This window comes from Carcharodon carcharias, chromosome 9 (genome assembly GCF_017639515.1).
Source record: "Carcharodon carcharias isolate sCarCar2 chromosome 9, sCarCar2.pri, whole genome shotgun sequence".
In the NCBI taxonomy this organism is placed as follows: Eukaryota; Metazoa; Chordata; class Chondrichthyes; order Lamniformes; family Lamnidae; genus Carcharodon; species Carcharodon carcharias.
In genome coordinates, this window is record NC_054475.1 from 59,061,051 (window position 1) to 59,077,635 (window position 16,585).

The window sequence follows — 16,585 nt, forward strand, 5'->3', positions numbered from 1 at the left end:
AAGTCGGAAGCTTCACTGTTTAAAATCAGTGAGGAGGGAGTTGGGAGCTTCACTGCTTAAAATCAGCGAGGAGTGATTCGGGAGCTTTACTTTTTAAAATCAGCGAGGACGGAGTTGGGAGCTTAATTGTTTAAAATCAGTGAGGAGGCAATGCAGAGCTTCACTCAATAATGGGGAACCTGTGGAAGTACTGTTGTTAGAATTTCAGTAGACTTTTGAGATGTTGCCTAATCAATGGAAAATAAAAGCTTGTGGTATTGGGGGTAACACATTGGCATAGATAGAAGATTGGCTGGGTAACAGTAGCAGAGAGTAGGTATAAATGTGTCTTTTTCTGGTTAGCAAGCTGTAAGGAGTGGTTTGCCACAGGGATCAGTGTGGGGCCACATCTCTTTACAATTGATATACATGATTTTGCTGAAGGTACCGAAGGTATGGTTGCCAAATTTGTTGATGATACCATAGCAGGAAGTTAAGTTCTGAAGGAGACATAAGGAGGCTACAAAAGGATATAGGTAGTTTAAGTGAGTGGGCAAAGATCTGCCAAATGGTTTATAATGTGGGAAAAAGTGCAATTGTCGATTTTAGCAGGAAGTATAAAAAAGAAGCATTTTATCTAAATGGTGAGAGATTGCAGAGCTCTGAGACGCAGAGGGATCTATGTATCCTAGTGCATGAATCAGAAAAGACTGGTGTGAAGGTACAGCAAGTAAATAGTAAAACTAATGGAATGTTATAATTTATTGCAAGAGGAATTGAATACAACAGTAGGGAGGTTATGCTTCAGTTTACAGGGTACTATTGAGACCACATCTGGAGTATTGTGTACATTATTGGTCACCTTATTTAAGAAAGAATATGAATGCGTTGGAAGCAGTTCAGAGAAGGTTTACCAGACTAATACCTGGCATGGGCCGGTTGTCTTATGAGGAAGTTTGGACAGACTAGACTTGTAATCACTGGAGTTTAGAAGCGTAAGAGGTGATCTGTTTGAAACATTTAAGATCCTGAGGGGACTTGACAGGGGTGGATGTGGAAAGGATGTTTCCTCTTGTGGAAGAATCTAGAATTAGGGGTCACTGTTTAAAAATAAGGGATCACTCATTTAAGATAGAGATGAGGGGCGGAATTGTTTGGTCCCGTTGGCGGCAGGCGTCATGGTGGGCAGAGGTGGACAATTCGGCATGAGGGGCAGAAATCCATTTCATGCCAACATGAAATCACAGTGGGCTCATCCGATGGTGTCCGCCATGGCAGAATACCAATCCCACTCAAGGTCAATGTGAACCCAATTTGCATCCTGGTAGGAAAACATGGAGGCCCAGAACACGCCTGGACAAGTGAGATGTGCAGAAGCCGGGGCTCACATTTAGGGCCTCGCTCAGATCACAGACATCTGGGGAGAAGAAAATGCTGGAGCCCCACAGCTACCAGGCCCTGGCAGGATGCACAGAAAGGGTTCAATACATCATTGCGGCTGACATTTAATTTTCACGCCCACTACCGTACTTAGTGCAAATCTGGCACGATTCCGCCTGAGAAAACATTTTTCTCTCAGAGGGTTTTGAGTGTTTGGAATTCTCTTCCTTAAAAGGTGTTGGAGGCAGAGTCTTCGAATATTTTCAAGACAGAGGTAGATACGTTCCTAATAAGCAAGGGGGTGAAACTTAATCAGGGGGTAGGCGGGAATGTGGAGTTGAGGTGAAAATCAGATCAACCATGATCTTATTGAATGGTGGATCAGGCTCAAAGGGCCAAATGACCTACTCCCGCTCCTAATTCATATGTTTGTATTACCCTAAACTGGCCATCTCTGGCAACCTGACAATGGAATGACTGGCATGGGAGTGGAAAATCGCATAGTGGTGCAGTAGGAACTGTTATAGTGAGTGGGCAAGGTGTATTTTTGTATAGTAGTGTGATTGTGATTTCTCAGCAGAGTGTGCTATCCCCGACACTGGTTGTTTAAAATGAGAGTGCTGCATTCATTTGCACAAGCAATGCTCATGCTGATGAAGACTAAAATTCAACAAAGTGAAGTGAAATCTCATTACATCTCTAACACGGGTGAATCCTACCTGGAGCACGCTTCCCATGAGAGAGGATAATGCAGCCATTCCAATGCAGATGATTCCAAACATTAAGCCTATGGAAACACACAAGTAACTGATACAGAAGAGTATGTCCAAGATTAATGAAGCCTCCTATGACCAAGCACATAGTAACATAGAAGGAATTCAATTGACTGACAAAATCCAAGAATCCAATGTGATGAAAGTGAAATTTAAGTTAGCACAGAGGCCAGCTCAACAGAGTACTGAACTTAGGAATTTGTTAAGTGAGGGAATTCTGGGTGTTTTAAGAGTTGATCTCTTTTTAAGTTCTAGTCAAATGTTGCATTAGACATTTAATTTAACTTTGACAATAACTTGTTGTTTCTTCCAGTCTTAGTCAGTGGTAAACAATCTGCTGGCTAGTGGCAGCTGCTCAGTTAGTTAACTGGGTGGCTAGTTAGAACTGGTTCCCAAGCAGCAAGGTCTGACTCAGGTGCTTGGAATTCCAGCTCGAATAAATACAGAAGGATTTTACTTATGCAAGGGGTAAGTAGTATTGAGGCCAGCTTGACGGAGTACAGCTTCAACAGAGTTTGGAACTTAGGAGTTTGGTGAGTGAGGGAATTCAGCACAGTGAGGTACTGTTCTATTATGTTATAGAACAAAGAGTGGTCTAACAGAGAGGTGAGAGTCAGCAAGACCTGAGAGCTGAAGTCCAGGGGCATTAATTAGGTAAGCAGGTAAGCGATTGGTTATTGAGTTTTAAGGTGCCCTTTTTTCTCTAATCTGCGGCAATAGCTTATAGTAGTACTGAGGAGATATTAGTAATGAATTAAACTTATAGCTTAACTAGTTATAAAGTGCTCAATATAACTACAAACTATGTTGAGCAGTATTTCTAAACTTGAAACCCTAGCTAGTTAAAGAAAATTTAATACAGATGGCAGGGGAGGTGATGTGTTGCTACTGTAGTAGTTGGGTGCTGGTGGATACTAGATTGATCCAGAGTAGCCACAACAGCAATAAGTGTCTGCAGCTTGAGGAACTTGGGCTCAGACTTTATGAACAGGAATCTGAACTTGGAAACTGTGATGTAACAGCGGGGGAGGAAGTTACCTGCACCAAGAGGCAGTCACACACCTTAGGTCAGGTAAATCAGTTTTTTTTCATGGTCAGGGACAGGAGAATGTGATTAAAAGAGTGACAGGAATGGGGAGCCAGAAAGTAGTACCAAAGGGGCTTCAGCCTTTGCAATTGTCCAACAGGTTTGACGTCCTTGCAGGTTGTGTGGACAAGAGCAGAGACTGCAAGGAGGTTGAGCAAACTGACTCAGCATTTTGGGACTTTCAAGTAGGGGGAGTAAAAAGGAATGTAGTTGTTGTAGGGGACAGTATAGTTAGAGGATAGACACTGTTCTCTGCAACCAAGATTGAGACCCAAAGTCTGTGTTTCCTGCCCCATGCCAGGGTTGAGGACATCTCTTCAGGGCTAGAGAATAACTTGGAGTGGGAGGGGAAGGATCCAGTTGTCGTGGTCATAGATAGAACTAAGAAAGAGGTTCTGCTAAGGGAGTATGAACAGCTAGGAGCTAAATTAAAAAGCACAGAAGCAATAATCTCTGGATAACTATCTGAGCCATAAACAAATTGGCATTGGGTAAATAAGATCAGAGAGTTTAAGGTGTGACTCAGTGATTGGTGTTGCAGAAATGGGTTTTGATTTTGGGGGCATAGGGCAAGAGGGAGCTGTAGCATTGGGAAGTCCTTCACTGTACACTGCTGGCAGCAGTGCCCAAGCGAACTGTATACCTAGGACTGTAGGGAGGGCTTTAAACTAACTAATGGGAGGGGGAAGGGTTCACGTGAGGGGAGATTTAGAAAGTTAATGAGAAAGGACAAGGTATTAGTGCAGGGTAACAACACGGGTAATGATAACTAGAATGTGACAGGAAGGGACAGAGCATGCAAATGTAAAAGCGCATCAGCATAGAGGTGAGAGTAGGGGAAACTGGTAAAAAGACAGATTTTAAGGCTCTTTATCATGAAATTATAGATTTAATGAACAGATGGATGAATTGATAGAACAAATAGTAGAAATAAATGGGTATGATATAACAACATTACAGAGATTTGGTTGCAAAGTGACCAAGGCTGGGAATTGAATATTCAAGGGTATTTGACATTTCAGAAGGATAGAAGGAAAGGAAAAGGAGGTGGGGTAGCTCTTAATAAAGGATGAGATCAGTACAGTAGTGAGAAATATTCCTAGCTCAGAAGATCAAGATGCAAAATCAGTTTGGGTGGAGATATGAAACAGCAAGAGAAAGAAGACACTGATGGAGTAGTCTATATACCCCTAGCAGTAGCTACACTGTAGGGCAGAACATAAATCAAGAAATAATTGGGGCTTGTAAGAAAGGAGCTGCAATAATCATGGGCAATTTTGAGTCTTCATATAGTTTGGACAGATCATATTGGCAAAGATAAACTTTGATACATTAGTGGTAGGCCGGAAGATTGAGAACATTTTAGATATCATAAAGGATGATTAAAAATGATGGAGCAATTAGAATATGACTTAAATGTGGGAGGCATGATTGGGAAATTTGCAGATGACACAAAAATTGATTCTGTAGTTTATAGTGAAGACAACAGTTGTTGTCTCCAGAACGATATCAATAGTTTGGTGAGTGGGTGGAGAAGTGTGAGGTAATGCATTTGGGGAGGGCAAACAAAGTGAGATAATACTTAATAAACAGGAAGTTATTGAGAGTGATTGAGGAAGTGAGGGATCTTGGAGTGCATGTCCACAGGTCCTCGAAGGTGGCAGGACAGCTGGATCAGATGGTAAAGAAAGCATATGGAATACTTTCCTTTATTGGATGAGGTATTGAATACAAAAGCAGGAATGTAATGATGGAACAGTATAAAGCGCTGGTTAGGCCACAGCTGGAATATTGTGTAAAGCTCTGGTCACCACATTTCAGGAGGGACATAATTGCTCTGGAGAAGGTGCAGAGGAGATTGACAAGAATGTTGCCAGGGCTGGGAAATTGCAGCTATGAGGAGAGATTGGACAGGTTAGGGTTATTTTTCTTAGAACAGAGGAGGCTGAAGGTTGGCTTAATTGAGGTGTACAAAATTATGACGGGTCTAGAAAGGATAGACAGGAAGGATCTGTTTCCCCTAGCTGAGGGGCCAGTTACCATGGGGCATGGATTTAAGGTGATTGATAGAAAGATTAGAGGGAACATGAGGATGGTGGTGGCTGGAATTCACTGCCTAAATTTTGGTTAAGGCTGAAATGCTCAGCTCATTTAAAAGGTACCTGGACATGCACCTGAAGTGCTGTAACCTGCAAGGCTATGGACCAGGTGCTGGAAAATGGGATTTAAAATGAGTGGCTAGTTTCTTTTTATCTCTTTTTTTGGCCAGCGTGAACATCATGGGCTGAATGGCCTCTTTCTGTGCTGTAACATTTCTATGGCCCTATGAGAATAAATTAACAAAGAATATGAAAAAGACAGTAGGAGCTTCTACAGTATATAGTAAGAAAGAGAGAAAGTAAATATTGGTCCCTTAGAGGATGAGACTGGGGAATTAATAATGGGAATCCCGAAGTGGCAGAGATAGCACAAAAAGCATCCCACAAATAGGAGGAAATCAACAGGAAAAAGGGAGGGAGGAACTTTAAAACAATCACTTTTGCTAGAGAAAAAGTAATAGACAAAATAATGGAATAAGAGCTGACAAGCCCCATGGACCTGATGGCCTACATCCTAGGGTCTTAAAAGTGGCTGCAGAGATAGAGGATGCATGGGTTTAATCTTCCAAGATCCCCTAGGTTCTGGCAAGTTCACACTGGACTGGAAAATCGCAAACGTCACACTTCTACTCAAGAAAGGAGGGAGATAGAAAGCAGGAAACTATAGGTTAGTTAACCCAACATCTGTCATTGGGGAAATGCTAGAATCTATATTAAGGAAGTAGTAACAAGACATTCAGAAAATTATAATACAATCAAGCACAATCACTATGGTTTTATGAAAGGAAAATTGTGTTTGACAAATCTTCTTTGAATATGTAACAAGCAGGATGGATAAAGGGGAACTTGTTGATGTAGTGTATTTGGATTTCCAAGAGGCATTCAATACAATGCCATATAAAAGGGTGCTACACAAGATACAAACACATGGTGCTGGGGGTAATAAAGGGGGTAGAAGATTGGCTAACTAACAGGAAACAGAGAGTTAAGATAAATGGATCACTTTCAGATTGGCAAACTGTAACTAGTTGGATGTCAAGGGTCTTGTAGCACATTGGTAGCATCCCTACCTCTGAGCCACAAGCCATGTGTTCACTCCAGAACTTAATGGCCATAGACAATATGCTCATAACATGACCAAACAGGTTGATTATCAACCTGCAAATTCTTCCAATATGCACTTAGGTATTTTTAAAGTGAAGTCACTGCTGCAAAATAAGGAAACATAGCTAGAATTCTAGGCACAGCAAGATCCCTCAAACAGCAGTGAGACAAATAGATAATCACATAATCACAGAGCCCAGCCTGGACTCTAGACATTCATCAAACACAAGGGGCAGGTCTGATTTTAAGGGCAGGATTTTTCCCATGGCAGGGGGGCGGGCGTGTGTGGGGGCGGTTGGGCAGCCGACCGCTGCTCAGGATTGATTTCACATGGGTGGACCAATTATGGCTGGTCCTGCGTGGATCATGAGCGGCAGTGCTGAGCGCTGCCTGTGCAGGTGGGGGCAGGAGGGAGAGCCGGGCCTAGTATGCAGTTCACACATGCGTGCGAAAGAGTGTTTTTTTAAAAAATTAATAAAGACAGCAAAATTTAATAAAACATGTCCCCTCATGTGACTCGTCACATGAGCTGGGACATGTTTTTAATTCCACAATAAAGTTTTTATTTAATATTTATTTGCTTTAGGAAACCTTATCCCGCTCGTGGGTAATGTTTCCTAAAAAATGTAAAGGCCGCTTGGCCTTTTCACCTGCCCACCAACTTTAAGGTTGGATGGGCAGCGTAGAATTGAATTTAATAAGCTTGTTAATGGCCTTAATAGGCATTTTAATTATCAGCGGGCTGAAATATCGCGCGAGTGCGCGATGACTTCAGGACGCACAGCTGGCATCATCACGCGTCATTTTATGCTCAGGGGTGTCGGGCACGAGTAATATTCTTCCCTAACTGTCTTTGTATTATGTTACTTAGCAGCAAGACACATCCTCAGCAGAAACCATCCCAGCTGCAGGAAAGAATGACCATTGTCATTTGTAGAATAAAATCCAATCAATTAACCCAGTGGGTAGCGGTGATAATAGACCTATACTTGGCATTTTGAATAGCTTCGCCAATGGTCCATTATGATAAACTCCACCTCCAATGAAAGGTTGCCTCAAGTTAATGTTGACTTTCCCACTGCTTCATCTCTAATAACACAGGGCTCATATCACTTGTATTCTACAAATGGGGGCATTGTGAAGATGGAGATGGCTCAAAAAGTGATAAAAAATTAAAAGTATATTATGCAGATCATCATCAAAACTGCCAAGAGCACATAAGTAAAATCAGCCAGTAACAATTAGGTGATGCCAAGCATTGATTTTCAGAACATGCAGCTTACATGTGGAGGGAGAGACTGAAAAAGGTAAGCAGTTCCACAGTTTTGAGATAAAAGCAAAAAACTGCGGATGCTGGAAATCCAAAATAAAAATACCTGTAAAAACTCAGCAGGTCTGGCAGCATCTGTGGAGAGGAACACAGTTAACGTTTCGAGTCCGTATGACCTCTTTTCTATTTTTACTCAGTTCTGTTGAAGAGTCATATGGATTCGAAACGTTAACTGTGTTCGTCTCTGCAGATGCTGCCAGACCTGCTGAGTTTTTACAGGTATTTTTATTTTTGTTTCATAGTTTTGAGGCCTGAGTAAAGAATTCTGGTCTCTCAGTTCAGAACTGGCCTTCGTTTCCCAGTTGAGAGCTGGATCAAGTGGTATCAGTTCTATTGGAACTCCCACTGGGGAGTGATCAATTTGGTTTGACATATATTTGATCATTTACCTCCATGAAATCTCACTTACTGAGTCCCTTTGCGATCCAAGAAAGTTTCTGATCTGATAAACTGGTGTGAGGTTTGATGAGGTCCTCCACTGTGACAGCAGCCAATGCATTGATACTGGAGGAAACCGTACTAGAGACAGATCAATGGAAATGAATCAGGGCATTGATACTGAAGGAGACAGTACAGGCAGATCAATTGGAAGGAATCAAGATATTAAAACTATTGGAGTCAGACATACCTCAAAGTCCCGCTGTATGCAGCTGCAACAAAGATTCCTGGAACACCAGGAAAATCGTGCAGGGTTTCCATTACCAGGTATGGGAGCAACTAAAACACAAGAACATGAAATAATCAGAAACAGGGAGCTCTGTCCATTCAACATGACATGACAAGTACCTGGAAAATACCATACAGTCCAGCCTATTCAAGCAAAATCCTTGGGGAAAACTGCCCTTCCTAATCTGTTCAAGCAAACCTGTGGCAAATACAGTCCATTCCAATCTTTACAGAGTACATCTTGTTTTAGAAACTCTTCATCCCAGTCTTTTCAAGGAACCTACCTGACAAATACTATCCATTTCTGGCCCCCTTCCACAACTCTTTCTTCGGTACATCGATGATTATTTCGGTGCTGCTTCATGCTCTCGTCGGGACTTGAAAAAATTTATTAATTTTGCTTCCAATTTCCACCCCTCCATCATTTTCACGTGGTCAATCTCTGACAGTTCCCTTCCCTTCCCTTCCTTGACCTCTCTGTCTCAATCTCTGGTGATAGACTGTCCACCAATATCCATTACAAGCCTACCGACTCCCACAGCTACCTCGAGTACAGCTCCTCACAGCCCACTTCCTGTAAGGATTCCATCCCATTCTCTCAGTTCCTTCACCTCCGTCGCATCTGTTCTGATGATGCTACCTTCAAAAACAGTTCCTCTGACATGTCCTCCTTCTTCCTTAACCGAGGTTTTCCACCCACAGTCGTTGACAGGGCCCTCAACTGTGTCCGGCCCATCTCTCGCACATCCGCCCTCATGCCTTCTCCTCCCTCCCAGAAACATGAAAGGATCCCCCTTGTCCTCACTTATCACCCCACCAGCCTCCGCATTCAAAGGATCATCCTCCGCCATTTCCGCCAACTCCAGCATGATGCCACCACCAAACACATCTTCCCTTCACGCCCCCGGCGGCATTCCATAGGGATCGTTCCCTCCGGGACACCCTGGTCCACTCCTCCATCACCCCCTATTCCTCAACCCCCACCTATGGCACCTCCCCATGCCCACGCAAAAGATGCAACACCTGCCCCTTCACTTCCTCTCTCCTCAACATCCAAGGGCCCAAACACTCCTTTCAAGTGAAGCAGCATTTCACTTCCATTTCCCCCAACTTAGTCTACTGCATTCGTTGCTCCCAATGCGGCCTCCTCTACATTGGAGAGACCAAAAGTAAACTGCGCAACCGCTTTGCAGAACACATGCGGTCTGTCTGCAAGAATGACCCAAACCTCCCTGTCACTTGCCATTTTAACACTCCACCCTGCTCTCTTGCCTACATGTCTGTCCTTGGCCTGCTGCATTGTTGCAGTGAAGCCCAACGCAAACTGGAGGAACACCACCTCATCTTCCGACTAGGCACTTTACAGCCTTCCGGATTGAATATTGAATTCAACAACTTTAGATCTTGAACTCCCTCCTCCATCCCCACCCCCTTTCTGTTTCTTCCCCCTTCCTTTTGTTTTTTCCAATAATTTATATAGATTTTTCTTTTCCCACCTATTTCCATTATTTTAAAATCTTTTATGCTCCCCCACCCCCACTAGAGCTGTACCTTGAGTGCCATACCATCCATTCTTAATTAGCACATTCGGTTAGATAATATCACCACCTTCAACACCTCTGTGTTCTTTTGTCTGTGACATCTTTTGATTATCTGCTCCTATCACTGCTTGCTTATCCCTACAACCACACCACTCCCCCTCCACTTCTCTCCCCCCACCCATTCCCCGCTCCCCCCCCCCCGCCCACCTTAATCCAGCTTATATTTCACCCCTCTCCTTGGATTCACCCAGTTCTGATGAAGGGTCATGAGGACTCGAAACGTCAACTCTTTTCTTCTCCGCCGATGCTGCCAGATCTGCTGAGTTTTTCCAGGTAATTTTGGATTTCCAGCATCCGCAGTTTTTTGTTTTTATTACTATCCATTTCAACCTGTTCAAGCAAGATCCCGAGGGAATATCATCCACCTTAGTCAATATTTATGGGATATTCCTGGGGAATCCCAATTGGAAAGGGATATTTCTGGGAAAAATTGTCTATCGCATCCATACCTGAGGGACATTTCTGAATATCTCACCATTCAGAGCTGAGGGATTTCAGCTGGCTCTGATACTAAGCTGACTTGCAAGTACATCTTGGGTTGGGAAAAGGTGGAGGTTAACCAGAGGTGGTGGGAATGGATTGGGGGGGACAGGCCGAGGCTAGCACAGTCCACAGTATTTTTGTTGGGCCAGGAGGAGCATTTCTATTCCTCCTGACTCCACAAAGACAAAACAATCTTAGGTTTTTCCTTTAACAATCCCTTTAAGGCCATTGAAGACCCAGGTTAACTGAGAAGAACATAATTGGTATAGGATGAATTTGGATGCATCAATTCAGATATTAGGACTCTGATTTACACATGCAAAGCACCTAATTGCAGGTACGCTGGAGCACCTGGTCACATGAAAGTGTGGCAGTGTCCACTTCCAATTCAGCACCTAGTGCACTACAAAGGCATATCAGGCAGAAGAGGCTATACACCAAAATTTTCACCACCTGAAACAGGCACGATGAGGTCCAATTTCTCCCCATGCATTCCCAGCCCCTATCCCATCACCAACTGCAAAGAGCAGTGGAGATGAATTGGTCTCACCTGGTCAGTCATCTCAATTTCTCTGCTCCTCTCACCCACTCTAAACTGTCTCTCTTTGAACTTGCTGCACTCCGTTCTCTCAGATCCAACCCTGACATTGTCATCAAACTCACTGACAAGAGTGGTGCTGTTGTTGTCTGGTGCACTGACCTCTACCTTACAGAGGCTGAGCGTCAACTCGCAGACACTTCCTCCTACCTCCCCCGAACCATGACCCCATCACTGAACATCAAGCCATTGTTTCCAGGACTGTCACTGACCTCATCTCCTCTGGAGATCTTCTTTCCACAGCTTCTAACCTGATAGTCTCCCAACATCGGACTGCCCGCTTCTACCTCCTACCCAAAATCCACAAACAGGACTGTCCCTGCAGACCGATCGTGTCAGCCTGTTCCTGCCCCACGGAACTCATTTCTTGCCATCTTGACTCCTATCTCTCTCCCCTTGTCCAGTCCCTTCCCACATACATCCGTGATTCCTCTGACACCCTTCATCTTATCAACAATTTGCAGTTCCCTGGCCCCAACCGCCTCCTCTTCACCATGGATGTCCAATCCCTCTACACTTCCATCCCCCACCGGGATGGTCTGATGGCTCTCTGATTCTTCCTCGAACAGAGGCCCGAACAATCCCCATCCACCACTACTCTCCTCCTTCTGGCTAAACTTGTTCTCACACTGAACAATTTCTCCTTAAACTCCTCTCACTTCTGAACAATTTCTCCTTCAACTCCTCTCACTTCCTCCAAATAAAAGGTGTGGCTATGGGTAACCACATGGGCCCCAGTTATGCCTGTCTCTTTATGGGGTATGTGGAACATCCTTTGTTCCAGTCCTACTCCGGCCCCCTCCCACAACTCTTTCTCCGGTACATCAATGATTGCTTTGGTGCCGCTTCATGCTCTTGTCTGGACCTGGAAAAATTTATTAATTTTGCTTTCAATTTCCACCCCTCCATCATTTTCACAAGGTCCATCTCTGACACTTCCCTTCCCTTCCTTGACCTCTCTGTCTCAATTTCTGGGGATAGACTGTCTACCAATATCCATTACAAGCCTACCGACTCCCACAGCTACCTCGACTACAACTCCTCACACCCTGCTTCCTCCATCCCATTCTCTCAGTTCCTTCGCCTACGTCGCATCTGTTCTGATGATGCCACTTTCAAAAACAGTTCCTCTGACATGTCTTCCTTCTTCCTTAACCGAAGTTTTCCACCCACGGTGATTGACAGGACCCTCAACCGTGTCCGGCCCATCTCCCGCGCATCCGCCCTCACACCTTCCTCTCCCTCCCAGAAACTTGATAGGGTCCCCCTTGTCCTCACTTATCACCCCACCAGCCTTCGCATTCAAAGGATCATCCTCCGTCATTTCCGCCAACTCCAGCATGATGCCACCACCAAACACATCTTTCCTTCAGCCCCACCCCAGTGGCATTCTGCAGGGATAATTCCCTCCGGGACATGTTGGTCCACTCCTCCATCACCTCCTACACCTCAACCCCCTCCCACGACACCTTCCCATGCAACCGCAGAAGGTGCAACGACTGCCCCTTTACTTCCCCTCTCCTCACCGTCCAAGGGCCCAAACATTCCTTTCAAGTGAAGCAGCATTTCACTTGCACTTCTCTCAATTTAGTCTACTGCATTCGTTTCTCCCAATGTGGTTTCCTCTACACTGGAGAGACCAAACACAGACCGGGTGACTGCTTTGCAGAACACCTTCAGTCTGTCCGCAAGCATTACCCAGACCTCCCTCTCACTTGCCACTTCAACACTCCACCCTGCTCTCATGCCCACATGTCTGTCCTTGGCTTGCTGCATTGTTCCAATGAAGCTCAACGCAAACTGAAGGAACAGCACCTCATCTTCCAACTAGGCACTTTACAGCCTTCTGGACTGAATATTGAGTTCAACAATTTTATATCATGAACTCTCTCCTCCATCCACACCCCCTTTCCGATCCCCCTCTTTTTTTCCAATAATTTATATAGATTTTTCTTTTCCCACCTATTTCCATTATTTTTAAATGTATTTCCATCCATTGTTTTATCTTTATCTTTTAGCCTTTTTTGATTCCTTCACCCCACCCCACCTCCAATAGGGCTATCTGTACCTTGCTTGCCCTGCTTTCTATCCTTAATTAGCATATTCCTTAGATAATATCACCACCTTCAACACCTCTTTGTCCTTTTGTCTATGACATCTTTTGGTTATCTCCACCTATCACTGGCCCTCTATCCAGCTCTACTTGTCCCACCCCCCCTTAAACCAGCTTATGTTTCACCTCTCTTCTATTTTTACTTAGTTGTATTGAAGGGTCTTTCGGACTCGAAACGTTAACTGTGTTCCTCTCCGCAGATGCTGCCAGACCTGCTGAGTTTTTCCAGGTATTTTTGTTTTTGCTTTGGAAGAGGACTAACTTCAATAGGATGAGAGGGGTTTTTACCAGGGTAAAATGGAACTAAAGATTGACAGAGAAATCTGTAGCAGCACAATGGGTGATCTTTAAGGAGTTGTTTCACGTATAGGGTAGGTAATTTCAACAGGAGGGAAAAGCAGGGGAACCAAAGCCAGGGTTCCTTGGATAGCAAGGGAGATGGAGAATATGATGAAACAAAAAAAAAGAGGGTGCATGATGCATGTCAGATGAATCCTTCAAGCGAGAACCAGGCCAAATACAATAAGTTGAGAGTTGAAGTGAAGAGGAAAATAAGACTGACAAAGAGAGAATGTGAATGTTGATTGGCAGTTAACATAAAAGGGAACTCGAAAATCTTCTACCAGCATGTAAATAATAAGCAGATAGTAAGAGACTGGTTATTAGGGACAGAAAGGGTGATATATGCTTAGAGACACAGGGCAAAGCAGGAGTGCTTGCAGAGTACCTTGTATCAGTGTTTACTAAGGAAGAGGACGCTGAAAAAATATCAGGATGAACAGAGATCATAGAGGGATGGGGTGAAAATTCATGGTGGGATTTTCTGGAAAGGTTGTCTAAACTTGATGACTTAGAAAGGATAAGTCACCAGGTCCAGATGGCTTGTATTCCAGCTTACAGCTAAGGGAAATAGGTGTGGAAATAATGGACAGGTTTGCCATGATCTTCCAATCTTCCCTAGATACAAGGTAGGTGGCAGAAGATGAAAAGTGACAAATGTGACAACCATTTTTGAGAATGTGTGTATGGACATTTCTCATAACTACAGATTGGTCAGTTTAATATCAGTGGTCAGTAAAGTTTTGGAAACAATAATCAGTGAAAACATCAACAGGTACTTTGGAAAACTCTGACTTCATTAAGGAGAGCCAGCATGGATTTGTAAAAGTACTATGGGCGGAATCATCCCAGATTTGCACTAAGTGCGGTAGTGGGTGAGAAAAAGAACATTTTACCTGCCTGCCGCAATGACAGTTTTAAATGCTGCATTGTCCCAATCCCATCTCATTAACCACGCATTCCCGGGAAACACACCAGGTCACTGGCAGGCAGCCTCTCATTTGCCCGCCATGCCATCGCCTCACCGCTTCCTCACACCAGGCGCGATATTTAAAGTGCAGCCACGTGCACACCTTCCAGTGCTTCCAGCTTCCAGTTCAGAAGCTGCACAGAAGACATGGCCCCGAAAGGCAAGAAGACTGCAGAACCCCCCCCCACCCCCTTTGCAGCACCCCCCCCCCATAAATTCTGTGATGTGTCCCCTTTGGATGCCGTGGAGGCTCACCGGGATGTCCTCTACCCCTGCTCTGGCTGCAGAAGGGACAGCAACATCACCAATCTGGCTTGGGGGGCAGTGGCAGCAGTGGTCAGTGCTAACATCCTGCAAAAGAGGACAGCCACTCAATGTTAAAAGGGGATGAATGATCTCCTCCGTTCCGCCAGGGTAAGTCACTCTTCACATCACTCTCAACTCACACACTCACAAACCCATCACACATCCACAGGGCTCTCACTCACTGCCAGTTCAAGGGACATCATCATTCATTCCCTCACACACACCTTCATTGTCCTCATCCAGTCCATGGGACCATTCACCACCCACACATGCCAGGCATTTTTATTATCTGGCCAAGCACTTACATTCTCCCCATATGTATTCATGCAGGACAAGCTGGCAGACAACGAGAGGGACAGGTCACAGACCAGTGGAGGAATGCCCAACATCGGGGATCTCACAGACTTTGAAAATAGAGTCATCCAGCTGGCCGGCAAGGATCCAGACCATTCCTGTGCTGATGGTGAGGTAGGCGGTGCTCTACCAAGTGAGGATCCAGCAGTGCAACATCCATCAGACAACCAATCTGGGAGTGGTGTGTCCTGTCTCCTGCCATGCACTAATTATCTCTCCTTGCTTTCACAAGTACCTCTGGAAAAACTCAAGCCCCGAGGACATCTCAGAAGAGGAATCTGCTGAAACCCTCATTGAAGATCCATCAAAGTGCTCACCCACACCCTGCACCAGCACGGAGACACACACCTCGGCGGGACCAAGCTTTAGAGTAGCCTTGGGACCACAATCTGGTGACCACATCACACTGTCTGATCAACAGCAGGCGGTGGCAAGGAATTCCCAGGTTTCCGGCATTCAGAGGACTGCTGGAGCCCAGAGGTCTGCTGAGTCCAAGTCAGATGACGAGCCTTTGGACTCGGTCATACCTCAGTTGCTGGAGCTGCAAAGGCAAGCTCGGGAATATCAGGTAGGGGTGTCTGCTGCACACCTCAGATTGTAAGGCACAATGGAGGAGTCCGTCCGCCTTCAGTCTAAATTGTTATGCCGCATGCCAATGCACCGAGGCCAATAGTGGTAGCATGGAGACCTTGGTCCTGGACATCGGTCTTGCACTGCTGTGTGGGCTGAACTCCATCGCTGATGTCATAGTTGGCCACCAACAGTGTCAACACGAGAGGGGTCCAGGGAAGCTCGATCTCACTCCAGCAACGCCGTTCTCCCCAAGGAGACAGGCAGGGCCCTTGGGCACCTATAGGGAGGAGGATCTGCAGGTACACACCGTGGGGCCATCCGTCCAGGTGACTTTGAAAGTGTCCAGCCCATCCGAATCCCCCATTCCTGTGGTCCCAGCAGCTCCAGCTCCACAGGCTGAGGAGCGTGCCACTGACATACAGCAGGACCCCGAAAGCAGGCCGGGGCCCTCTTGGTCTTGGCCCTCCAGTGGATGCCTGCCAAGGTCATCACAGATGATGTAGCAGTCAGCAGGCTGCCTCCACCTCCGGTGTGGATGTCAGGGGAGCACCAAGATGTAGCAGCAGTAAATAATGTTCACTTTGTTAATAAACTCGCAAGAGTGTCTCATTTCCTATGGCTCCTTGTTCTGATGGGCAGTGTTCGTGTCACTCAGATGTGAAACCATGGTCCCTGCCCAAGATAAAGGCAGGTGTCTCAGTCCAGGGCCTCTTCCATGCTTTGTGTAACCCTCCCACCACACTGATGGTGTCCCTTCACTGTCACTGGACACATTACTGATGCCTGCACCTCGATGGGGCTTACTATTGCTGCCAGAATGTCCTGGGTTA

The 16,585-nt window shown here is 45.3% G+C and overlaps 1 protein-coding gene across 1 annotated transcript in view; it reads right to left on the reverse strand.

Moving 5' to 3' along the window:
- Positions 1-16,585, reverse strand: part of slc5a8l (solute carrier family 5 member 8, like) — a 417,967-nt gene that overhangs the window by 334,242 nt on the left and 67,140 nt on the right. Inside the window, exons 9-11 of the mRNA XM_041195660.1 lie at positions 8,381-8,469; positions 8,162-8,271; positions 2,079-2,146 (exon numbers count right to left, since the gene is read on the reverse strand). Of these exons, the coding sequence (XP_041051594.1) occupies positions 2,079-2,146; positions 8,162-8,271; positions 8,381-8,469 (267 nt within the window). The remainder of the gene's footprint in view (positions 1-2,078; positions 2,147-8,161; positions 8,272-8,380; positions 8,470-16,585) is intronic.